The sequence below is a fragment of the Ursus arctos genome, unplaced genomic scaffold (assembly GCF_023065955.2).
Source record: "Ursus arctos isolate Adak ecotype North America unplaced genomic scaffold, UrsArc2.0 scaffold_14, whole genome shotgun sequence".
NCBI classification, from domain to species: Eukaryota; Metazoa; Chordata; class Mammalia; order Carnivora; family Ursidae; genus Ursus; species Ursus arctos.
The window spans coordinates 30,840,704-30,863,690 of NW_026622808.1; the positions used below are offsets into that span (position 1 = coordinate 30,840,704).

At 60.3% G+C, this 22,987-nt stretch overlaps 3 protein-coding genes across 6 annotated transcripts in view; 2 read left to right on the forward strand and 1 right to left on the reverse strand.

Annotated features, from left to right (window-relative positions):
- Positions 1–12,455, forward strand: part of NBEAL2 (neurobeachin like 2) — a 29,802-nt gene extending 17,347 nt beyond the window's left edge. Inside the window, 36 exon segments of the mRNA XM_048227132.2 lie at positions 129–262; positions 614–773; positions 975–1,077; positions 1,235–1,388; positions 1,471–1,629; positions 1,793–1,952; positions 2,133–2,218; positions 2,391–2,504; positions 2,506–2,925; positions 3,555–3,733; positions 3,828–3,987; positions 4,191–4,328; positions 4,420–4,779; positions 4,868–5,017; positions 5,144–5,301; positions 5,459–5,583; positions 5,673–5,808; positions 6,255–6,415; positions 6,515–6,831; positions 6,946–7,041; positions 7,405–7,529; positions 7,615–7,755; positions 7,933–8,063; positions 8,189–8,298; positions 8,401–8,518; positions 8,622–8,719; positions 8,789–8,905; positions 9,503–9,592; positions 9,679–9,788; positions 9,953–10,125; positions 10,229–10,323; positions 10,554–10,670; positions 10,771–10,929; positions 11,007–11,155; positions 11,510–11,645; positions 11,742–12,455. Of these exon segments, the coding sequence (XP_048083089.2) occupies positions 129–262; positions 614–773; positions 975–1,077; positions 1,235–1,388; positions 1,471–1,629; positions 1,793–1,952; positions 2,133–2,218; positions 2,391–2,504; positions 2,506–2,925; positions 3,555–3,733; positions 3,828–3,987; positions 4,191–4,328; positions 4,420–4,779; positions 4,868–5,017; positions 5,144–5,301; positions 5,459–5,583; positions 5,673–5,808; positions 6,255–6,415; positions 6,515–6,831; positions 6,946–7,041; positions 7,405–7,529; positions 7,615–7,755; positions 7,933–8,063; positions 8,189–8,298; positions 8,401–8,518; positions 8,622–8,719; positions 8,789–8,905; positions 9,503–9,592; positions 9,679–9,788; positions 9,953–10,125; positions 10,229–10,323; positions 10,554–10,670; positions 10,771–10,929; positions 11,007–11,155; positions 11,510–11,645; positions 11,742–11,843 (5,441 nt within the window). The 3' untranslated portion in view covers positions 11,844–12,455.
- A 68-nt stretch (positions 12,456–12,523) lies between these two features.
- Positions 12,524–15,898, forward strand: LOC113256804 (death domain-containing membrane protein NRADD-like). Of its 2 annotated transcripts, none has more exons than XM_026500695.4 (5): positions 12,524–12,726; positions 13,918–14,076; positions 14,735–14,912; positions 15,031–15,173; positions 15,270–15,898. In XM_026500695.4, exons 2-5 carry the CDS (start codon positions 13,971–13,973, stop codon positions 15,587–15,589), a joined length of 747 nt encoding a protein of 248 aa, XP_026356480.2. In that variant the 5' UTR covers positions 12,524–12,726; positions 13,918–13,970; the 3' UTR covers positions 15,590–15,898. The 2 variants fall into 2 exon arrangements, with proteins under 2 accessions (XP_026356480.2, XP_026356481.2); XM_026500696.4 differs by lacking the exon at positions 12,524–12,726 and adding an exon at positions 12,737–13,045.
- A 2,504-nt stretch (positions 15,899–18,402) lies between these two features.
- The window catches only part of SETD2 (SET domain containing 2, histone lysine methyltransferase), a 121,854-nt gene continuing 117,269 nt past the window's right edge, over positions 18,403–22,987 (reverse strand). For 2 of the 3 annotated variants that reach the window (XM_026500698.4, XM_057311689.1), the window contains exons 19-21: positions 21,360–21,440; positions 19,501–19,602; positions 18,403–19,228 (exon numbers count right to left, since the gene is read on the reverse strand). In XM_026500698.4, the coding sequence (XP_026356483.2) occupies positions 19,067–19,228; positions 19,501–19,602; positions 21,360–21,440 (345 nt within the window). In that variant the 3' untranslated portion in view covers positions 18,403–19,066. Of the gene's footprint in view, positions 19,229–19,500; positions 19,603–21,359; positions 21,441–22,987 lie in introns of those variants that run through there. The other variant, XM_057311690.1, reaches the window with a different exon arrangement.

Consider the following 22,987-nt stretch of genomic DNA (forward strand, 5'->3'; position numbering starts at 1 on the left):
AAAGTGGCCCTGGCGCCTGGGTTAGGGCAGCGAGGGAATCTTGGCATGATAAGGAAGCTGGAGTGCCTGGGGCCTCTGCCACTGGCAGGCCCTTGATGCACATCTGTCCCCTTTGTGGCGGCCGGTAGAGGTGCGCATGGAGAGGAACGCCGTGGCTGCCTTCCTGTTGATGCTGCGGAACTTCCTGCAGGGCCATGCGGGGAACCAGGAGAGCCTGGTGCAGTGCCAGGGGCCGGCCATCATCGGGGCCCTCCTGCGAAAGGTGGGGTAGACGGCGGGGGGACTTGCCCTGTCTGGCCGAGGGGGACTGATGGGGGGGCTAACAAGGGAGCCTGATGTTGTCCGGAAGAGCCTCCTGGGAGAGGGGGTGGCGTCTGAGTGGGGCCTTGCCAGGCTTGGCAGGGTTCAGCTGAAGTGCCAGCAGCCCCTGGGGCAGGGGACCCACCCAGCAGGCTGGGGGGCTTGCACCTCGGGGGCAGCGGGGGGCCCCGGAAGGGCTTGGAACAGGCAGGACGCTCGTGTGCGTCTGCCTGTGCCGGGCAGGGTGGGTGCTGGGGGGTTCGGTGGCACCTGGCCAGGGCCCGCCGCCTCACCCTGGGTCCTTCTACTCCAGGTTCCCAGCTGGGCCATGGACATGAACGTGCTCATGTCCGCCCAGCTGCTGATGGAGCAGGTGGCCGCAGAGGGCAGTGGGCCCCTCCTGTACCTGCTTTACCAGCATGTGCTCTTCACCTTCCGCCTCTGGAGCCCCAGTGACTTTGCCGTGCGCCTTGGTGGGTGCGGGGACTCGGGCGGGGCGACGCCACCGGGCAGAGTGGGGGCAGAGATTCTGAGAAGTTAGAACCCTGCTCTGGGCAGTCTCGGGACGTATCTCCCCTGAGGGATCTGGCAGGGACAGGGCACCATCCTGCAGGGGCAGCGGAAGGGGCCCGGCTCAGGCTGGTAGCCTGAGTCCTCTGGTGATGCCCGTCCAGGCCACATCCAGTACATGTCCAGCATAGTCCGGGAGCACAGACAGAAGCTGCGGAAGAAGTACGGGGTTCAGTTCATCCTGGATGCGCTGCGCTCCCATTACAGGTGAGGCCGGTGGGGCAGACGGGCTGTGGGGCTGACACGGCCTTGGGCATAGCGTTCAGTCCCGGCTCATCTGCCCGCCCGCTCTCCCTGCTCTCTTCCCTCCATTCCCCTGCGTTCTCCTGGCCCTGGGTGGCTGCGCCTGCCGGGACCGGCCCAGCCCACCGCGGGAGCACCCCCTAGCGGCCGACGACGTGCGCACAGTGCAGACTTCACTCTTTGGCCTGGTGCGGGAGTTCCTGGTTCGGAGCTCGGCCACCGAGGACCTGCAGGTGGTGCTTAGCTTTCTGGCCGCTGCAGCTGATGATGGCCAGGTAGGCTGGAGGCTGGTGAGGGTGGGGCTTGGACCGTGTGGAGGGGAGCGGCCAGCCCAAAAGGAGACTTTGGATTCCCCAGGTGGTGGGTGGTCTGGACCTGCTGCTGGCACTGCTGCAAGGCTCACCGGCACAGGAGAGTCTGGCCGTCTTCCTGGTGGAGCAGGGGAACCTTGAGGTGCTGCTGGCTCTGCTGGTGCGGCCGAGGTCACTGCCCCTGGTGTCTGACCGAGTCTGCAAGGTACACCCAGCCTGCGCCTCGCATTCCATTTGCCGTGGCCCCTGCCTAAGGGACAGGGAGATGGAACGGGTCCCTCTTGGAGCCACAGACCTGCGTGGTGACTCCCCCTCCTCTAGTCACTCGTTCCCCATGATGACAAACCCCCATGACCCTCCCCGCCCAGATCCTGCGCAAACTGCAGCAGAACGAGCGCTTACCTGAGCGGAGCCGCCAGCGGCTCCGGCTGCAAGAATACAGTCTCCAGGGGCTCGTCGCCTGCCTGCCAGAGGGGGCTGCTTCCCCCCAGCTCTGCCAGGGCCTCTACAAGCTATTCCTGGGGGCAGGTACCACCCGGTTGGGGCCAGGAGGCAGGCCAGGTGGAAGGGTGAGACGGGGCCAGGGGAAACAGGGCAGGTAGATAGAGGGAGGGCATTTGTTGGCACAGGGGCCGAGGCTGGGCCAGTGGGGAAGCGAGGTCCCCCTTCTGCGGTCAGTCCCTCAGGTCTCTCTGGCCATCCTCCTAGATTGCCTGAATCTCTCTGATCTGTTGGCCGTGGTGCAGCTGTCCCTCCAGGCTGACCTCAGCGTCCGCCTGGACATTTGTCGCCAGGTGAGTATGGGGGGTGAAAGCTTGCGGAGGAGGGGGCTTCTACCCTGGGGGCTTCGCTCTACCTCCCTGGGAGGAGGGCTCTCTGGAGACCTCCCCTGCAAAGGCCCTAGGGTGGGAGTCCGGGGGCAGACCGCTGGACGGGTCCCTCACCTGCTGTGTCTTGGCCTGGCAGCTCTTCCACCTCATCTACGGACAGCCAGACATAGTGCGGCTGATGGCCCGACAGGCTGGCTGGCAGGACGTGCTGACCCGGCTGTATGTCCTGGAGGCGACCACAGCCAGCAGTCCCCCCGCCCTTCTCCCCGGAGCCACCCACCTCCCCAGAGCCCACCTTATGCCAGCCACCCACCGAGTCGCCTGAGACTTCAGACGTCTTCCTGCCCTCGGAGACCCCCAGCCCCGACCCTGACGCCTTTTACCACGCTCTCTCCCCGTTCTGTACACCTTTTGACCTGGGCCTGGAGCGGGCCAGCGTGGGTTCGTGCAACACTGCTGCTGGCGGCGGTGGCGGTGGTGGCGGCGGCGGTAGCAGCGGGACTCTTACTCCGGTCAGCCAGCCCGGCACACCTTCCCCACTGGAGGGGCCCCGGCCCTTCCCTGTGGCCCACGGCCGCCATAGCTCCAGTCTCTCCAATGTGCTGGAGGACGGCAGCCTCCCGGAGCCTGCCATCAGTGGGGATGATACCTCAAATACCAGCAACCCTCAGGTGAGGCGGGCCCGCTCAGCCACTGCCTGGCTCTAAGGGACCGCTCCGGGACACCGGGCAGGCGGTATAACCTTTCTTGTCTGACATCGGGGCTGTAGTTGCCAGTCGGCCCCCGTGCTGCTCCCTTGGATCTCTCCTCTTCAGTGGTGTCCCCAGTCGGGTCCTGGAATGGTCCTGGAACAGGACAAATGATTTCAAGCCGGAGTGAGGGCACTAGCCAGGCTCTGGGGGGTCCTCAAGAGAGCTTGTAGGGCAGAGACTTCACAGGCCCATGCGCAGCATCGCTCTAAGGGATCTGCTTTGTGTTTCCCAGTTTGCGGATGGGTTTCTGCTTATACTTTGTCATTTTTCCAGAGAATTCTAGGACAGTTCGTGGGTGAACTGTGGGGTAATTTTGTGAACCCCCGAGGAGTCACTGAAACCCCAGCATCCTCCCTAGAATTCAGGCAGTGGCTAAGGCCCTTACACCATTCTTCCAGGCCCCAGACTGGCTGGCTGCTGAATGCTGTCTCTCCTAGTAGGGACATCCCGTAGTGGTCGGCAAGCGGTGCTCAACAGGGAGAGCGGGAGAGTCTGCGATTCCCTCCCTCCCCTGCCCCTGCCCACCCCCCCCCTTCGTGTGCCCACAGCAAACCTCTGAGGAGGAATTGTGCAACGTGCTCACCAACGTGCTGTTCTCGGTGACGTGGCGCGGTGTGGAAGGCAGCGATGAGGCCGCCTGGCGGGAGCGCAGCCAGGTCTTCTCGGTGCTCACCCAGCTGGGGGCCTCAGCCACACTCGTGCGCCCACCGGACTGCATCAAGCGCAGGTGAGGCGGCCACTCGGGAGGGTGAGGGGCCTCTGGGAAGCCTGAGGGTGAAGAAGACAGTCGGACAGACACCTGAGTCCCTTGTCCCTCCCAGCCTCCTGGAGATGATGCTGGAGTCAGCCCTGACCGACATCAGAGAAGCCCCCGTTGGGGTCCTGGCCAGCCTCACCCAGCAGGCGCTCTGGCTGCTGCGCCTGCTGCAGGACTTCCTGTGCGCGGAGGGCCACGGGAACCAGGAGCTGTGGAGTGAGAAGGTGAGGTAGCCACATGAGTCCGCGTGTTCCCGGGAGGCTGGTCTGCGAGGTGGCGGAGTGCGCAGGCGCACTCATGGGTGCATCAGAATGGTGTCTGTGAGTGCGAACCCCACGTGGCCCCCAGACTAAAGCCGACCTTGCTCCTTCCCCATGGGCTTCTGGCCTCTTCTGATGATGGCTGCCTGGAATATGTCGGGCTGCAGCTCTTTGAGGGAGTGTGCAGTCTGCTTGACCGCCTGGGAGCCTGGCCACACCTGGCCAACGGCACAGCGGATCTCCGAGAGATGGCCCAGATCGGCCTGCGCCTCGTGCTTGGCTACATCCTGCTGGAGGACCCACAGGTGAGCCACGGGTGGGTTGGGGTGCGGCAGTGGCAGGTGTGGAAAGCCTGGGGGGTGGCTGGGCGCCACCCACACCCCCTTCCGCCCCCAGCTGCACGCCCAGGCCTATGTGAAACTGCACTCGCTGCTGCAGACCGCAGTGCCCATGCGGCGGGAGGAGGCCTGCTATGTGCTCTCCAAGCTGGAGGCGGCGCTGGCGCGGGCGCTGAACACCTCCACATCAGAAACGACCACCGAGGACAGGGAGCCCTCAAGTGCAGCTGCTGCAGCCACAGAGCGCTGCTCGTGGCTGGTACCCCTGGTGCGCACCCTGCTCGACCGTGCCTATGGGCCGCTGGGGCTCCAGTGGGGACTGCCTTCCCTGCCGCCCACCAACGGCAGCCCCACCTTCTTCGAGGACTTCCAGGACTTTTGTGCCACACCTGAATGGCGCCACTTCATCGACAAGCAGGTGCCTGGAGGTGGGGGCGCGGGAAGAGTAAATGGGGGCCGAGGGCCCACACCAAGCGCTCACCTCCTCTCCCTGCCCAATCCTCCAGGTGCAGCCCACCATGTCGCAGTTCGAAATGGACACCTACGCGAAGAGTCACGACCTCATGTCGGGCTTCTGGAATGCCTGCTATGACACGCTCATGAGTAGTGGACAGCGGCGCCAGCGGGAGCGGGCACGGAGCCGTCGGGCCTTCCAGGTGTGCAGCCTGGGGTCAGGGTGGGAAGCTGCTCCACGCCTGCGCCCAGAGGACGGCTGGGGGGACAGGAAGCCGCCAAGCCATTGGAACTGACCCATTCCTCTACCCCCGCCCTCACCCCCCCAGGACTTGGTGCTGGAACCTGTGCAAAGGCGTGTGCGCCTGGAGGGGCTGCGCTACGCGGCGGTACTGAAGCAGCAGGCGGCGCAGCACTCCACTGCCCTGCTGCACTGGGAGGCGCTGTGGCGTCAGCTCTCCAGCCCCTGTGGGGCCTGGGCCCTGAGGTGGGCGGGGCTCAGGCGGAGGCCGGTGGGGGCGGGGCTTGGGAGGGCAGGAGGGACCTGGACCCCCAGACTGTGCTTGGGGTGAGGCCAGGGAGGAATGGGGACTTCTGCAGACTTCCTTGCCCACCCATGACCACCATCCTGGACATATCCGTAGGGAGCCCCCTGTTCCACGTTGGAAGCTGTCCAGTGCTGAGACATACTCGCGGATGCGTCTGAAGCTAGTGCCCAACCATCACTTCAACCCTCACCTGGAAGCGAGCGCCCTACGCGACAACCTGGGTGAGAGAGGGTGTCCGGAGTGGGATCTGCCCAACCTCCTAGGCCCTGCCCTGCCCGGCTCTGGCTGAGCACCCTTGCGCCCACTGCAGGTGAGGCCCCCCTGATCCCTACGGAGGAGGCCTCGCTGCCTCTAGCAGTGACCAAGGAGGCCAAAGTCAGTACCCTCCCAGAGGAGCTGCAGGAAGACCAGCTGGGCGAAGATGAGCTGGCTGCGCTGGAGAAAGCGTGAGTGGGGCCGGGAGAGTGCGGACCGGCAGCGGGGAGCAGAGCTCTACTACCATGTGGGCGTGCCTCCTGAGCCATTTTCTCTTCGGTTCCAGGGGTAAACACCGTGAAGGGACTGACCAAAGTCAGGTGGGCGGTTGGGGAGAGCTGTCTAACAGAATTGGCAGTGGCTCTTTCATGACGAGGCACCCCAGGGCAGGACTGAGAAACACAAACCAGATCAGCATGGGGGCCCAAGGGGTGGGCAGGGGTTGACCAGGGGAAGCCAGGGATAGGAGTGGGGACCGGGGTCAGTGGGCACTGGACCCTGGGCAATTCCTCCCTCTCCTCTGCAAAGCACCAGAATCTGTACCCCATGACTTGATGGCACTTGGGGAGTGTGGTCCTTGGGCTTATCCGGAAGGGGGTCCCAGAGCCTTGAGCCTGAAGTGGGTGCTGGCCCCCAGGATGCAGGCGGTGGAACTGGACGAGCAGCGTGAGAAGCTGGTGCTTTCAGCGGAGTGCCAGCTGGTCACAGTGGTGGCTGTGATCCCAGGGCTGCTGGAGATCACCACGCAGCACGTGTACTTCTATGATGGCAGCGCCGAGCGTGTGGAAACGGAGGAGGGTGCGTCCTCCTAGGGCCGGTTAGAAGGACGGCAGGGGATGGCTGGGGTCTGGCGGGGCCAGGGTGAGTGACAGCTGCACCCAATGTCCATCGGCACAGGCATCGGCCACGACTTCCGGCGCCCACTCGCCCAGCTGCGTGAGGTCCACCTGCGGCGTTTCAACCTGCGCCGCTCAGCACTCGAGCTCTTCTTCATCGATCAGGCCAACTATTTCCTCAACTTCCCGTGCAAGGTGGGCGGGACCGCAGCCTCGTCTCCGTGCCAGGCCCCCAGGCCCCAGCCCTGCCCCATCCCACCCCACACCCAGGTACGGAACCAGGCTTACTCCTTGCTCCTGCGCCTCCGACCGCCGAGCCAAGGCTACCTAAGCAGCCGCTCCCCCCAGGAGATGCTGCGTGCCTCTGGCCTCACCCAGGTGAGAGACCGCGAGTGTGAGGGCAGGCAAGGCTGGGGCCCTGCGGTTGGGAGGAGTGCTGGACAGCCCAGCTGACTCACCTCTTGCCTGGCCCTGCTCCCCCCACCCCACCAGAAATGGGTCCAGCGTGAGATCTCCAACTTCGAGTACTTGATGCAGCTCAACACCATTGCGGGGCGGACCTACAACGACCTGTCTCAGTACCCTGTGGTGAGGACCCACGCCTTACCGCCACCCCGCCCCTGCTCCGCCGGCCCTGGCTCAGCCCCGCGTAGGCGCCAACGGTGGGCCAAGCCCTGAGCCTGGCCCGGGCGGGTGCCGCCTGACACCTGGCCTCTGTTCCCTGCCCCTACCCAGCCCCACCCCTGGCCCTCCCCCCTCCCCCTGGCCTCTGTTCTCCCTGAAGGGAATCCTGTTCTGGCCTGCTTCCCTGTGGTCCTTCCAAGTGGTGCGGTGCCCCGCCCCCCCACACCCCCATGGGCTCTGCCCAGCTTCCTGAGGGTGAGGGCAGGGCAGGCTGGGCAGGTAGGCCATCAGGACCTCACTCAGCTCCTTCCCTGGGTGGGCGGCCAGTTCCCCTGGGTCCTGCAGGACTACGTGTCCCCAACTTTGGACCTCAGCAACCCGGCCGTCTTCCGGGACCTGTCTAAGCCCATCGGTGTGGTGAACCCCAAGCATGCCCAGCTCGTGAGGGAGAAGTGAGCGTGTGGGCGAGGCCGGGCTTGGGGGTTGGGATGGGTGAGGGCAGGGCTTCTGCTGACTCCCCTCCCCCTGCGGCTGCAGGTACGAGAGCTTCGAGGACCCGGCAGGCACCATTGACAAGTTCCACTATGGCACCCACTACTCCAACGCTCCGGGCGTGATGCACTACCTCATCCGCATGGAACCCTTCACGTCCCTGCACATCCAGCTGCAGAGTGGCCGGTGCGGCCTAGGGGGTGGCTGGCAGATGGCAGGGGTGAGGGTGGGTTGCTGCGGATGAGGGGAAGACGCAGGTCCTCCAGGCGTCCCGGGCCCTTGGGCTCCCTTCCTGCCCCCAGCTACGGCTCTTCTTGTCCCCGTTCTCCCCCCGCCTCACTCTGGCCTGTGCCCTTCCCCCAGCTTTGACTGCTCGGACCGGCAGTTCCACTCAGTGGCAGCAGCCTGGCAGGCCCGCCTGGAGAGCCCTGCCGATGTGAAGGAGCTCATCCCGGAGTTCTTCTACTTCCCCGACTTCCTGGAGAACCAGAACGGTAGGAGCTGGCGTGGGGCTGGGAGGCCCCGGGGGGGGGGGGGGGCAGAGCACACAGGCTGGGCCTGGCCAGGGAAGCGGGTGGAGATGGCACAGCGAGACCGCTGACCTGGTCCTCCGGGCCAGGCTTCGACCTGGGCTGCCTCCAGCTGACCAACGAGAAGGTGGGCGACGTGGTGCTGCCGCCGTGGGCCAGCTCTCCCGAGGACTTCATCCAGCAGCACCGCCAGGCTCTGGTGAGATGAACGTGGACAGGCGGACAGCCAGGGTGGAGGGGCAGGGTGGGGGCGGTGGGGGGTCAGCTGTCCCCGGACTGACTGGTGCCTCCCCACCCCCAGGAGTCCGAGTATGTGTCTGCCCACCTGCATGAGTGGATCGACCTCATCTTTGGCTACAAGCAGCGGGGACCGGCCGCGGAGAAGGCCCTCAACGTCTTCTATTACTGCACCTATGAGGGTGGGCGGTGCTCTGGACTCCCCTGGGGGCTGGGGCACAGCTGAGGGGGGCTGAGTGCAGAGGGCACCGAGGAAGTCCTGACTGCTCTGCCTGCCTTGCCCAGGGGCTGTGGACCTGGACCACGTGGTGGACGAGCGGGAACGGAAGGCTCTGGAGGGCATTATCAGTAATTTTGGGCAGACTCCCTGTCAGCTGCTCAAGGTAAGGCCAGCTCGGAGGATCACGGTCCGGGATGCCCATGCCAGGTGCTGACCAGCCCCTTGTCCACAGGAGCCACACCCAGCTCGGCTTTCCGCCGAGGAAGCAGCCCAGCGCCTTGCACGTCTGGACACTAACTCACCTAGCATCTTCCAGCACCTGGACCAGCTCAAGGCCTTCTTCGCGGAGGTGAGGGGAGGGAGGGCTTCATCTTCCTGCTCTGGCGAATGGGTTTAACTCCACTGTCCTTACCAACCTCTTGGGGCAGATGGAAAACCTAAATCAAGGTCACCGATGTTAGACATCTTTGAAAAAGGGGTATCGGGAGAGGAACAGGAGAGCGGGGGTGGGGTACCTTCTTTGCCAAGGCCCAATTTGTTGACCCCACCTAACCATCTCTGAAGACCTTAGGGAGACCAGAAGGAAGGCAATCTGGCCTTGGATAATTTTCCTCATGTTCCTGTTCCCATGAGAAGGCCCCCCCAGGCCTGACCTTTTTAGTTTCCCCTCCCCTCCTGCCAGCAGGCTGGGGGACGTGAAGTCAGAGGGTGGGAGGACCAGTTTGAGAGTGAGCGAGTTGCCTTGTCCATCCCAGCTTCTCACTCTCTCACTTTGGAGTTACCCTCCTGAAGGCCCACTGAGCTCTCCTGCCGCAGAGGGACCTCTGCCTCTGTGACCTCTAGGGGCTGAGAGGAGAGGAAAGAACGGTGCCCCAGGTGGCAGGCAGGGGAGTAGGGTCCTGGGCTGACCACTGAGGCACAGCCAGCCCTGCGCTCTGCTCTGCAGGTCATCAGTGATGACGTGCCCCTGGTGCTGGCCCTGGTTCCCCACCGGCAGTCCCACTCCTTCACCATCCAGGGCTCCTCAGACCTGTTGGTAAGTGCACCTCGCAGCGCCCGGCGCAGCTCCGCCCCTGCTCTGACTTACGTCCCACACTCACCTCTGCCCCCTCTTGCCCACAGGTGACCGTGAGTGCCAGTGGGCTGTTGGGCATCCACAACTGGTTGCCCTATGACCGGAACATAAACAACTATTTCAGCTTCAGCAAAGACGCCACCATAGGCAACCCCAAGTAGGACAGAGGGCGGTGGGCAGGGGTGGGCTCTAAATACCCTGCTCCCCCAAGTTGTCGCCCCACCCAGTCAGGGGCCAGCGGCAGGGCCCGGCCAAGGTCTCTGAGGGCTCGGGTCTTCTATGTTGGCCTGGCCTCACCTGTCCTCCCCCTCACTGGGTCAGGATGCAACGACTGCTGAGCGGCCCGTGGGTGCCAGACTGTGGTGTGAGTGGGCAAGCCCTGGCCGTGGCCCCCGACGGAAAGCTGCTGTTCAGCGGTGGCCATTGGGATGGCAGCCTGCGAGTGACTGCACTGCCGCGGGGCAAGCTGCTGAAGCAACTCAGCCGCCACCTTGGTATGTGCAGCCTTGGAGCTGGGGGTGGGGGTGCGGGTCAGGGCAGCTGGCCAGGGAGGGGGTGACCACTGCGTTCCACCTGCACCCTCCCCTCCCCATGCAGATGTTGTGACCTGCCTTGCACTGGACACCTGTGGCATCTACCTCATCTCGGGCTCCCGGGACACCACGTGCATGGTGTGGCGGCTCCTGCAGGAGGTGTGCTGGGTGGGCAGCCCCGTGGGGCCCCCATAGTCCACACCTGCAGCCCCTCGGCTGACTTTCGGTCCTGCCCTTCTCTCTGCCACGCTGAGCAAGGATGGGGCGCCACAACCCTCCAGCGCTCTGGCTCTGGACAAGGCCATCACTTTCCTGAGCCGTAGCCTTCTCACTCAGGGGCCAGGGTAGTGAGATGTCCCCAGTCCTGAGCCAGCCCTGGCTCCCCACAGGGTGGTCTCTCGGTGGGACTGGCATCAAAGCCCGTGCAGGTCCTGTACGGGCATGAGGCTGCGGTGAGCTGTGTGGCCATCAGCACTGAACTCGACATGGCTGTATCTGGATCTGAGGTGCGTGTGTGCGCCTGCGCCCAGGGGAGGCCGAGTTTGCTAGGCAGTGCCCCTGGAGATTAGAGACCTGTGCCCAGCGCCCTAAACTGCCTTTCTGCAGGATGGAACTGTGATCATCCACACTGTACGCCGTGGCCAATTTGTGGCAGCACTACGGCCCCCAGGGGCCACGTTACCCGGACCCGTGTCCCATCTGGCGCTGGGGTCTGAGGGCCAGATTGTGGTCCAGAGCTCAGCGAGGGAGCGTGTGGGGGCTCAGGTATGGAAAAGGGGTGCTCAGCCAAGAAAGGGGTATTTGGGATTCTGTCCTTGCTGACATCTTCTTGCTTCTTCCAGGTCACCTACTCCTTGCACCTGTACTCCGTGAATGGGAAGTTACGGGCTTCACTGCCCCTGCTGGAGCAGCCCACGGCCCTGGCCGTGACAGAAGACTTTGTTCTGCTGGGCACAGCCCAGTGTGCCCTGCACATCCTCCACCTGAACAAGTGAGTTCCGTTCTTTCTGAGTTCATGGACCTTCAGGGTGGTAGTCATTGGCAGAGGATACTAAAAGGTGCTACCCTCCCAGCCCCTCCTCTGTATCCGCACCCCCCCTACGGTGGACCTACCCATAGCCCCTTTACATGTCCATGGGCACATTCTTCAGGGCCTGTCTCCTGTCCCGAGTGGGTTGATCTTGCTCTGGGCCTCCCTTAGCCACACACTTGCGGGAGGTCCCTTTATGTATTAGGGCTTCAGTTGAGCCATCCTTCCAATGCAGACAGAGAGGGTACACGGGAGAATGAAGACACAAAGCTCCCTTGCAGTTGAGAATTCAAGTGTATCCCTCCCTCCCTGCAGACTGCTCCCGGCTGCGCCTCCCCTACCCATGAAGGTGCCCATCCGCAGCGTGGCTGTGACCAAGGAGCGCAGCCACGTGCTCGTGGGCCTGGAGGACGGCAAGCTTATCGTGGTGGGCGCGGGGCAGCCCTCTGAGGTGAGGATAAGGGCAGGGCAGGCCTCGGATCGGGGCGGGGAGCGCCGGTCCTGGCCCACCTCTCCGCAATCCTACCTCCCCGCCCTCGCCCCCCAGGCGCGCAGCAGCCAGTTCGCGCGGAAGCTGTGGCGGTCCTCCAGGCGCATCTCTCAGGTGTCCTCGGGGGAGACAGAGTACAACCCTGGAGAGGCGCGCTGACAGCCGCCCCTCCCCACCGCGCAGGCTCCTCCCCCAGCGGCCTCCGCACTTGGAGGCCCCGCCCAGCAGTCGGCGGGAATCCGAAGGAGGAGACCACGCCGCGGCCGTCGGCCCGGCTCCGGGGGTGGGCGGGACCCCACCCCCGCCCAGCTCAGGGATTGGTGGGCTGTTCACTCCAGGAAGTCCCGCCCCTCGCCGGCAGAGGGGCCGCCCGGAGTTTGGCACTGGCCTCAGCGGCCGCACAGCACTTTTTGCACAGTGTGGGGCGGGAGCCCAGGCTCCCAAACCCCGCGTCCCGGTGGAGCACGGGGGCCGGGCTGTGGCCTTAATCTCTAAAGGCGGCCCCCCGCTCTCCCACTCTCGGCAATAAACCTGGCCTAGTTTTGTAGCTGCCTCGCCTCCGAGTATGCGTGCGCGCGACGGCTCCGCCTGCCCAGGCCACCGTCCCGGGCTAGCGTTCCCCTGGCCCAGAAGCCGTCCAGGGCGACTCGTTCCCTCCGCGTGGCCTCAGTTTCCCCAGGCGCGCCGCCCCTGTCCTGGGGGACTCCGTCCGCAGATCCTCCCCGGCGGGTGGTTCTCCCGGCTCAGCGCGCCCTCGCGACACCTCCGCACGTGTGCGCGTCCCTGCGCGGGGCGGGGCCACGGACGGCCGCGCCCCCCGCCCCGCCCCCCCCGCGCGCCCCCGCGCTCCCGCCTAGGCCGCTCCGTGGGCGCTCTGGCTGACTCCCGGGACCGCCCGCCCCGCCCCGCGCCTCGCCGGAGCTGGCCTCCCCAGGGACTGCACGCAGCCTTCCGGCTGGCCCACGGGAGCCTGGCGGCGCAGAGGCCCGAGTCTCGCCAGCCCGAGTGGATCCTGGGAGCCGCGGAGGGGCGGCCGCCGCAGGTCAGGAGGGGGTTGGGGACAGAGCTCCGGGTCTTCCTGGACCGAGAGAGCCGAGGGCTGCTTTTCTGTCCCCCACCTCGAGGCCCGCCATCGTGCGGGTGTCGTCCGTTGTGGTGCCGGCCTCCGTGTTAGCATGCGTGGGCGTATTTTGTGGCCTGGAGACGGATGTGTGTGCGTGTGTAGGCGGGGGTGGGGGTGGGGGTTAGAGGCTCCAGCCCCGCAGCTCAGGGTGGGTTGAGCAGACACAGGCCTGGCGTGGCTAGGCGCGCGGGTCACAGGCCCACCTGCCAGCCAGAATCCGGGAAGGGCCCCTTATGTGGTAAGTGACACAAATGAACAAGCCTCACTCTTGGCAAGGGCCCCGCAGTCTCTGTCCCAGACCCACTTGCTGACTGGGCAGGGAAGTGAGTTTGGAGACCAGGCCGGATGTGGTGGTGGATGTTGGGGAGTTGGAGGGCCTGCCCCCAGATTTCTTTTGTAGGCCGCTTCTGGGCAAGATCCATTGTCAGCCCAGATGGGGCTTCTCTTACCCAGGCCTTAGGAATCGCGTCCCAGTAGGATCAGTCCCAGATGGGTCCTGGGACTAAGTAGTCCTGTCCTTTAGGTTTCTGGCCTCAATGCCTTCTGAATTCCCAGGGGAGAAAGGACTAGGGGGCCTCTGGGCCCATATACTCTCTGCCCTTGATGAACCCACCAAGGAACCCTGCTGTCCAGTTTCTGGGCAGGAGGTGAGGGCTGGACACTGACCCTGGAGGCAGGAGTGGGGCCATAGTCACAGGAAGCCCTACCTTCAGGACTTAGGGTGTTGGGTTCCTCAGGCTCATGCTGAGATGTCTGGGGGAGCCCCCAATCAGCAAGTCTCCGGCCTAGCTCTGACTGAGGTGAGGATGGGAGCCTCTGTGGTCCTCCGGTGCCATCCCTGGACTCAGACCAGGGGTTTGCCAGGGTTTCCAACCTGCTCTCCTCCATCCTGAGCTGCACCCTGGCCCCTCCAGCTTTGGCCTGTGGGGACGAGCTCTGTCGACCCCACCACCCCATCTGACACAGGAGGAAACTGGTCCAGGTTGGGGGGGGGGGGCTAACCAGCCCTGGAGTGAATCACGATGGAGTGAGCCAGGAGAGGAGGACCCACTACACCAAGGGACTCCTGACATCTAGCCTGAAGAATTTCCCCCATCTTGCTACACATAGCTGATTTTGGACTCAGAGGAGAAGTCTCCCAGCTCCCTTGCCTGAGTGTTGCCATGACATTCCAACCCCTTCTCCAAGAGATGCAGTCCCTGGGAGCACTGCTAGCTGGCAGAGCCATGCTTCACAACTCCAGCCACAGGGAAGGCATGGTCCATGTGGGTAAGTGCCTTTTGATCCAGATTCTGGGCACTGGGTAGGTGGGTAGGTCACACACAGGTCCAGTCACAAGCTCTGGAGTCCCTGTACCCTATGCCCTGCCTGCGCTGGATTGTGGTGATAACTGGCCTCCAGGCAGAAGCGAGCAGCAGCATTCACTTGCCTTCTAGCTCAGCTTTATTTTGCGAAACTCTACAAGGTCTCATGTGCAGAGGCCCCCATAGGGACCAACGTGTATCAGTTTGTTTTCATGGCCCAGACGTGGTAGGAGAGACGGGACACACAGTGTAATGCCCCAGTAGACAGAGGAGGTACAGCCGGGGCCAGAAAAGGGAGAGACTGGGAGAGATCAAGGAAGCCTTCCCAGAGTAGGCAATACTTGCCAGTTAGAGAAGGTCGAACAGCAAGAGCAGACGTCTGGACACCTGGGAGGAGGGTACCCCGAGGAAGGGCTAGGTGTCCAAGAGTGGGGAGCAGAGAGGAGGCTGTGGGAAATGAGGGTGGGTAAGGAGCCAGTCTCAATGCCGTGGTATGAATTTTTGATTCTATGAATAGGGACTGTTGGTTCAAACCTTTCTGGTAGCAAAGTCTAAGTGACCGCTAGTTAGAGACCCTGGCCTTGATTCCTTGATCTTGATCCTATTTGTCCTTTCCGCTACAGATAAGACCCAGAGAGTACAGGACAGGGAAGGGGTATGGGTAGGGGGAGCTCTGGCCCCCAATACCTCCTCCCCATTCCCCCCTGAGCCTCCAGGGGCCTCAGGCAGCATTATCTCGGTCTACTGTGCCCTCCTGGCCGCTGTGGTCCTTGGTCTGCTCGCCTACGTGGCCTTCAAATGGTAGGTACTCTGGGCACTGCCCTCTGGCCCCCCCCTCCCCATCTGGACTCGAAGCCAGCTCCCTCTTTGTCTCAGTGAAGGCTGGAACAGGTTGGCGGGTCCCCCCTGCTCCCCACAGCTGGCGCTCACATAAACAAAGACAGCAGCTGGCCAAAGCTCGGACTGCAGAGCTGGGGGCCCTCGACAGGGACCAGAGGCACGGGGACAGCATTGTCTTCCTGGACAATCCCAGCAGTCAGGAGCCCTGCGCCCCCAGCCAGGGTGAGCCTCCTTCCCCAGTCTATAGACTTCCAGCCCCAGCTCTGCCATACCACCCAGCCCATCTGACCCTCGTGCCCCTCACGTCTCCCACCCTAGGGCCACATCCTGAACGTGGCTGCCGGCTCTACGTTCATCTCCCTCGGCAGCAGCAAGAGGAAGTGGAGCGGCTCCTGGAAGTGTCAGGCGAACCCGACAAGGGCTGGCAGGGCCTGGCAGGCCGCCTGGGCTACCAGGCTGACGCCGTGGAGATCATGGCCCGGGGCCAGGTGCCAGCCTCCACCCTGCTGAGGGACTGGGCTGTCAAAGAAGGCAGTGGTGCCACCCTCAGGGTGCTGGAGGGTGCCCTGGCTGCCATGGGCCGTGAAGATGTGGTCCGGGTTCTGGGCCCCCCGGCTGAGGGCTGCTCTGTGGTGTGAGTGACGCCACCACAGCCTGGCCTCTCAGGGAACCCGCTTTGGTGCTCCCCCTCCACCCACACACTTTCCCTTCTATGAGCTTCCTCGCATCGGTGGCCTCAGCCTGCTCTGTTGGGAGGGAACACGGAAGAGCCGGCCACCACTCACCTCCCCTTGCCCTACCTTCCTCGAGAACTGGGACCAGGACGTGGGGGGACTTAGCAGTGAGGAGTGGCCCTGCCCTCCTCCTCTCCACTCCACCTTCCCTTATTTAGCCTCAACTGGTTTTTCTACTTTTGTATCTCCTATTAAAGGCAGTTTTGGACTACCGTGCCGCCTCTGACTCCTTGGGCCTGTGGGACAGTTGGGCGGCTATGAGGCAGAGGCCCAGAACAGGGTCTTGCGATGTGGGAGCACGTGAGCCAGCAGGCAGCGCGCTCTGTGGAAGACGCGCGTGCACTGGAGGCCCAGGCTGGCGTTCGCATCCCGCGTCTGCCATTCACTGGCTGCGTGTGGCAGGGAGCTCTTTTACCTTTCTGAACTTGAGCTTCCTTAGCCAGAGAACACCAACTAGGATGGCACATTCAGTAGGCCCCCCGACCCCTTACACTGGCACCGAGGGGCCTTGGCATTGAGGCCGTTTTTGTGACTTCTGCTGTGACCAGTATCAAGGGGAAGCTGGAGGCAGACGCCCTGGGAAGCCAGCTACCAAGGGCATCAGGTCACCTTTAGATGAGAAAAAGGAAGCAAGACTCCCCTTACAGGACTCACGCTCCAGGCTCAGGAGGGAGTTCCACACATGCTTGCATAGCTGTGTCTGTGATTTCCACACAAGCCAAGGGCAGGCAGGTCATCCCAGCCCCCAAGGGGCAGCTGAGGGCAGAGCAGCTGCAGCCAAGCTGCCTGCACCCCACGCATCTGCAAGGAGAAGCAGACAAGCTGCTTACTGCCTTTGGAAGGGGTTACTACAGCACACAGGCCCCTGCCTAGGAAGGAACAATGGCCACCATCCTGGCATCCGTGAGGGTCAGAGTACTTATGCAACACAGCCACCTAAATTCAGGAGTTGTGGGATTCGGCGGTGGCCCAGGGAGGCCTCGGGTTGATCCTGTCCTCCTGCTGACACGTGACGGATTGGCTGCTCTGTGAGTGCCAAACATCAGACTGCTGCTCCTTAGAAACTGTTCACCGGGACTGCTTAATCCTGGCAATCTTGTCCTTGAGGAAGGGCAGGTTTGCAGCTCCCTCCATCCAGGGAGGACCGCTGGGCGATAACCCAGGAGAGAAAGCAGGAGAAGCTCAGCATTCGGTCAGCTGAAATCAGACCGGTGCACTTGGGAGAGCTCACACCTCCGTGGGCAGGGAGTCTGCCCCCGGGGCTCTCGAGGACTGGCCCTGAACGTGGAAGCCTGTGCAGAGTGGCACCCGACAGCTTCTGATCGGCTGGTACCCCTCATCACAACTGAGGGATTGGAGTCTGAAGGTGTCAAGGGGTGTGTGGAACGGGAGAAGTTTTCGAAAAAACTCAATAGGGAGCTAAGATAACTATCCCTTTTCAAAGGTGTCCTATCTGAAACTCTACAGCTCCCTGGTCGCCACCCTTTAATGAAAGGCCACCTAAATGTCCTTGGAACATCTGACACCTGGAGCCTCGGGTCAAACCATGAGTTTGACTTGGGTGTGAGCGGCAGCAGAGCACAGGGCCGCACCCCTGCACCACAAACCCACCCCAAAGGCTACCACTCCCTTTTAATGTGCACAGTAACGGAGATATTCTCTGTAATAACTCTCAAATGTTAAGAGGGTTGAATTAAGAGTCCATCCATTTGATATCATGTGCTTTAGTTTTGAAGGCTGCAGAAGCATGGGAAAACACTTTGGCTACATTATTAAATAGCATGTCTAATGATTAGAACTTTAAAATAGGTGTTTTTCTCCTAACAATGAGGATATGAGTTCCTGAGCCTCTCTCAGCCTGAATTTCCTCATCCAAACAGTGCCAACTTCTGTCCCCAGGGTTGTCAGGATCAAGTGAGCACAACCCAAGCTCCAAGTGCCCAGCACAGCACCCAGCAGGCGAATGCTCTAAGCGCCATCTGCCCTGCCTGAGACTCAGCGGGCCACAGCCCCTTCCCCAAGGGCATTGCTGCAGGGAGCAAAACAGCCCTGGTGAGGAAGAGATGGGACCAATCTCTTTGCAAAGATGGCTCCAGACTGGCCTGCAGCCTACAGTCCTCCTCACAGCCCAGACAACTGATCCATCAAAGGGTGGTGGGTGAGGTGGGTCGGGCCACTGAGCCCTGCCTCCTCCAGGAGATGTCCACTCTCATCACAGCAGGTGCACTGTACCCCTTTACAGGGGTCCTCCCTCTAGTGTCCAAGCCCAGTGTCAGGGTGCATGGTGGGGGAGGTTGGGGAACCCACTCATCAAAAGAGCATTCCAGGGAGCTTGGGGAACTCAGGTTTTGGAGGGAAGAAGTTCAATGCGTCTCTCTCCTCAGCCAGGAGGTATAAAGGGGAAGACTCGTGCCTTTCTCCTGCCTGACCTATTAACCAAAGAAGCCCAGAGACAAAGAGGCCCTCAGCTCTGCTTCTTTTGCTCTGGAACACATGTAGTTCAAGTTGACTCCACCCTGAACACAGGCATAAGATCCCAAGGCCACAAGTGTCAGTCACAGTGGGACCTGTCGGGAATAAGGCCTGTGATGAACTCCAAGCTCAAGGATTAACTCTGGACTTCACACATCTGTGGCCACCATCTCTCCTTTCTCTCTCCAGTGGCACCACTATATACAAATATGCTTGACTAGCTTTTAGGGAACACACATGCCAACTTCTTTAATTGATTTTATTTTTTACATAAAAAGTTCAGTAAAAATTGGATAAAGTAAAGTGATTTTAAGCAGTAAATCAATCTTATCAACATAGCACAAGGCTGGCCGGAACCACAAGGCAGCCTGCTTTGGACTATTTACATGATAACAAATTAAACCTTGCAGGAGAACTTAAAACCGTCCTTACAAAGTCTTCCTGTGATCTAGCACGTAGAGGCTAAAAGCAAAACAAAAAACAAACAAAACCAGGAAAAAACAAATTATTTTCAATATATTCACATATACATTAAAATATAATACAGATCGTCAGGGCGAGGGATCGTGGGTGGGGATGCGCATGGGTCTGTGCGCTGACAGCACCGCCAAGGAGGAGACCCAGGTTTGGGAGTGGGGCTATGCCTGGCCAGGATCTTAGCGGGGTCCTTCTCTAAGCCCTTGCCTCTGATGGGCCTCCAACCACACCCCAATAGCTCATGACCAGGGATCACTTGTAGATGGAGCTCGGTTTCGTTGTTTTCAGATGCAATCTGCAGGTCTGAATTCCCCAGGGCGACGTGTCACCAGTAGCACAGCCCCGACGGGTTGGGGGGGAGCGGGCCCGCAGGGTTTCTTCTCCCGAGTCTGTCCCACCTGCTCACCTGTCCTCCCACCCTGGCCCCACAAGTCACTCTAATTCAGTGTCCTCTTTGGGTTTGTAAACGGCCCCAAACTTCTGCATGTACTTCTTAATGTACTCCTTGGTTTTGTGTTTCACATTCTCATTGCACTCCAGGTCCTCAGGGTTCTTACAGTACTTCAGCTCCTTATTCATCACGCCGTGAGTCAGCTGTCCAGAATACAGGAAGAGAGACCAGAGTGGAAAGGATTTCAGGGGGTGAGGCCAGCCTGGTGCTGGGGTCAGCAGAAAGGGGAGGCTAAGCTCTGCGAGTCTGTTAGAGGGCCACTAACCCCACCCTCACGTAGGGTGCCCTCCCTTCCCTAACCTTCCCGCCCTCTTTCTAGGTCCCCAGCCCGGGCATCTGGCAAGGAAAACCCACTCTTTCTCATGAAAGGTACACGGCTTGCCCAGAGCATCATCAGAACGGACAGAGGGGATACCTTGCGAGCTAGATGCTTGAAGTCTTCGGTTGTGGTGATTCTTCCCACTTTGCAGTCAGGTTTCCGGTAAGGGTTCAGGCACTGGACGATGAACTGGGACATCTGCAGGCAGGAAAAAGAGCACACGCTGCTCAAAAGTCCAGAGAGGGTAAGGGGTTGCACTGAGGAAATAATGAGACAGTCAATCCTTCCCTTTCCACCACTCAGGTTGGCTGGTTTGGACAGAAGAGTGCTACTAGGCCAGTGGGATAGAAGAGAAACGGATCCTAGGTCAGCCCTGAGAGGGAAGGGGCTGCCTTGGATAGACAAGCAAGCCTGACTGAGAGCAGCAGGAGGAGACCCAGCCGCAGGACTCCACTGCTGAATCTCACGGCAGCCCCCGGTCTCAGCTAACCAATCTCATATCCTTGACATGAAGAGACTGTAGCCTTGGAGGCAGAGCAGAGTGCGTCTCGGTGCTGCTAGGGTGCTGAGCAACCCCAGGAACACAGGCATTCTGTTACAGAAGGTCGCTCCGCTTCTGTGTTACACGTCCCTTGATCCACACCACAGCAACGGAAGCATGTGTAGGCATGGCATGCTAGCTGGTGGGAGAAGCCCCAGGGCAGGACCTTTCCCATACACGATGCCCAGCATCCTCCTGAGCGGTCTCTGAAGTTGTCTGTCCTACCAGTGGCTTATCTCAAAAGAGACCCCCCACAGGACCTCCGAAAGTCTCTGTGGTGCTAAGATCCCAGGGTACAGAGGAAGCAAAGAGGTCAATGATCACCATTTTGTCAGGGAGCACCTTGACTAGGGTCTACCAATCCCTGAAACTTCAGGAGGCTTTGGATGTTCAAAGGACAAGGCTCTATCACCAGGCAGGCACTGAACCAACAGCTGCCGGTTGGCTGAGCTGAAACAACAATCATTTCACACAGGGAGAGCGAGAAACTAAGTTTTAGCCCCGGGAAGGGCTTTTATTCAGTTTTTCTATGGTCTTCTGGCCTCCATCCTCTCTCGCTTCAATCCACTTCCCCAAATACAGTCAGGGAATTCCTTCTTCCTGGCTTCCAGTCCTGCAATGGTGCCCTGTAACTGCCAGACACACGGTCCCTAGATGAAGGCGCAGTACTGCTCGGCCTCATCTTCCAACACCGCTCACACACCCTGTGCTAATCCCCTGGAAAGGAAGATGATTTCCTCTGTTACTGTACATTCTACTGCCTGAAGTTACATCCCTCCTGATCTATCTGGTCCATTCCTACACCCGACTCAACAGCCCCTCCTGACACCCCGCGCAGTGGCCTCCAGCCCGAAGACGGCACGCTCTGCACACAGCCTGCCATTATTTCTTTAGGTCTGCTTCCTCCCACAGTCAGTGAATCAAGACTGGAGTTCAGAATCTAGATGCCCTGAAGCAGACAAGGCTGGTGTCCTAACAGCTAGAAACACACACTTCCAGTAGCATGAAGGGGAAATGCTTTTTCCCAGTCCCGTGAGGATGAGGCAGCCATCGAATGCAACGTCGCAGAAACAGAACTGGACGTTGAGCTGGAGGGCCTGGGTTCAGGTCGTCTGTCTAGAACTTACCTTCTCTGAACCTTAAGAGGTCCTCTCCCTGCGTAAGAAGAATGGCAATCCCTGTCTCGCCTATCTCAAGAGCGGTTACAGGGATGAAATAATAATGGACATGAAAGTGCTTATCACCCACCTGCAAAGGACCGTTCCAATGGGCCCCCCTCACATGACAACTACTCAGTCACACCACAGAAGCAAGGTAACACCCAAAGGCAGGGTTGCCTAACACTTAGGACAAGAAAGGAAAGGGCTCAGGCTTAAGCCTATGGAGCTCAGGGCCCACACCCACCCAACCTTACCTCTTTTCTGAATACTTCTTTGCTTTTCTTAGCCAGCTCACTGGAGGTGTCCGCTTCTGCTGTCTTAGGCTTTTTCGAGGTCTAGAAATGCAAAAGAAAACACAACAGTGCTGGCATGAGAGGTCAGGTCGGTGATGTCTTGCTGTTCCAGAACCCTCCTTTCTTTCTCCCAGCTGGGACACCTGACTCATAGTTTTAGGATCCATTTCGAATCCTAACTGGGCATGGCTTGGAGTCAGCTTGGCTGCTGTTACCAGTCCTACCTCACGTTTCAATCCTCTCATCTGGCTGTGGCCTCCTTCCTATAAACCACGTTCTCTGCCCTAAGTTAAAGTTATATCCTTGATGTTGCTAACATTTTCAGTTGTTCCAGAGTCGCCTTCTCTGCAGAGGAACGTGCTGTGTGATGTGCCCCTCAGGTGCCTGTTCTGAGCTTCAGTTCCCATACTGTCAAGTGAGGCCTCAGCTCGGTGAGTTCCACTTCTCCCGGCTCTGACATTCTAGGATTCCAGGACAAAGGCAAAGTGCTCTGTTCTGAAGACCTTTCACCACACAACTATCAGGTCAGACCACACCATGGTCCTACCAGGCCTCTCCACTCCCCCTGTGTACTCATCGCCTTTCCTCCCAAGGCAGAACTGGCTGGATCTGTGGGAAACTGTCTCCGCATGCAGCACAGGCTCCCTGGAGGTTGGCATCTCCAGCTCAGGAATGTAAAGACTAAAGACATATCGTGGTATGGGGGGGAAAGGAGACAAGAGTCAACCAAGTCAGCGAACAGATAAATAGATGCTAAGACACAGAAGATACTCTGTCCCAAGCTGGTAAGATGATGACAAACCTAAAAATACTCCTTTCCCACTGTGCTAGAGGGGAGGCTGCCAAGTTCCCCTGAACCAGACACTGCTGAGAGGTAAGGGGCTGGCAGCCCTGGCATTCAGAGCACCTGCCACGCAAGGCCTTCTCCCCATACATTTGCCCACCACCAACCATCAAGCCCCTCATTAGTAAATGTACTTTTCCATAGAAAAGATTTATGAGCATTCCCTTCTGAAAGATTTCAGATGGACGTAGAAACCACAGTTGCTATTATAGGTACTTCATGTTTTTGCTAGCCGCTTAGAGCGGAGAATTTTTCTACTCCCCCTCCATCCCCCAGTGCTGATTCTTCCATTTCCATAAACAGTCTGAAGGCACTGGTGATGAAGGAGCTGTTCAACTCCCTTTGCTCTGGACTGGCTCCAGAGAAAGGTGGCACTCCCCTGGCTTTGGGCTGCCACAAATCTGCTTTCTCTGATTTGCTATAAAAGCTTTACATATTTTCCATTTTTCTACTTTCTGCGGTTGTGGCAGCCGGAGGGGGAGGGCAGAGTAGAAAGAACATACAGATTCGACCTGTTTTTAGGAAACAAGACCAAAAAGCACACTGTAACTCTATTTTCTAATGTTTGGCTTTGGGATTTTGTGGTTACTTCTTCCAGGAGAAGAGTGCGTGGCTGTGCTTCACAATAAGACCTCGGGTAGCAAGGGATCAAGAACGGCCTGAATAAGCCCAGGAAACTTCAACACGCCCTCAGCTGTTCTCTTGTAGATCTCAGGAATGAGGAGCAACGGCTACTACAGAAAGC

Excerpts from the sequence above, each read along its gene's own strand:
- LOC113256804 (XM_026500695.4), top strand. The coding sequence starts at position 13,971 with ATGACATTCCAACCCCTTCTCCAAGAGATGCAGTCCCTGGGAGCACTG. Across the intron at positions 14,913-15,030 it reads GCCTACGTGGCCTTCAAATG|CTGGCGCTCACATAAACAAA; the intron begins GTAGGTACTCTG and ends TGCTCCCCACAG. Across the intron at positions 15,174-15,269 it reads GCCCTGCGCCCCCAGCCAGG|GGCCACATCCTGAACGTGGC; the intron begins GTGAGCCTCCTT and ends CTCCCACCCTAG.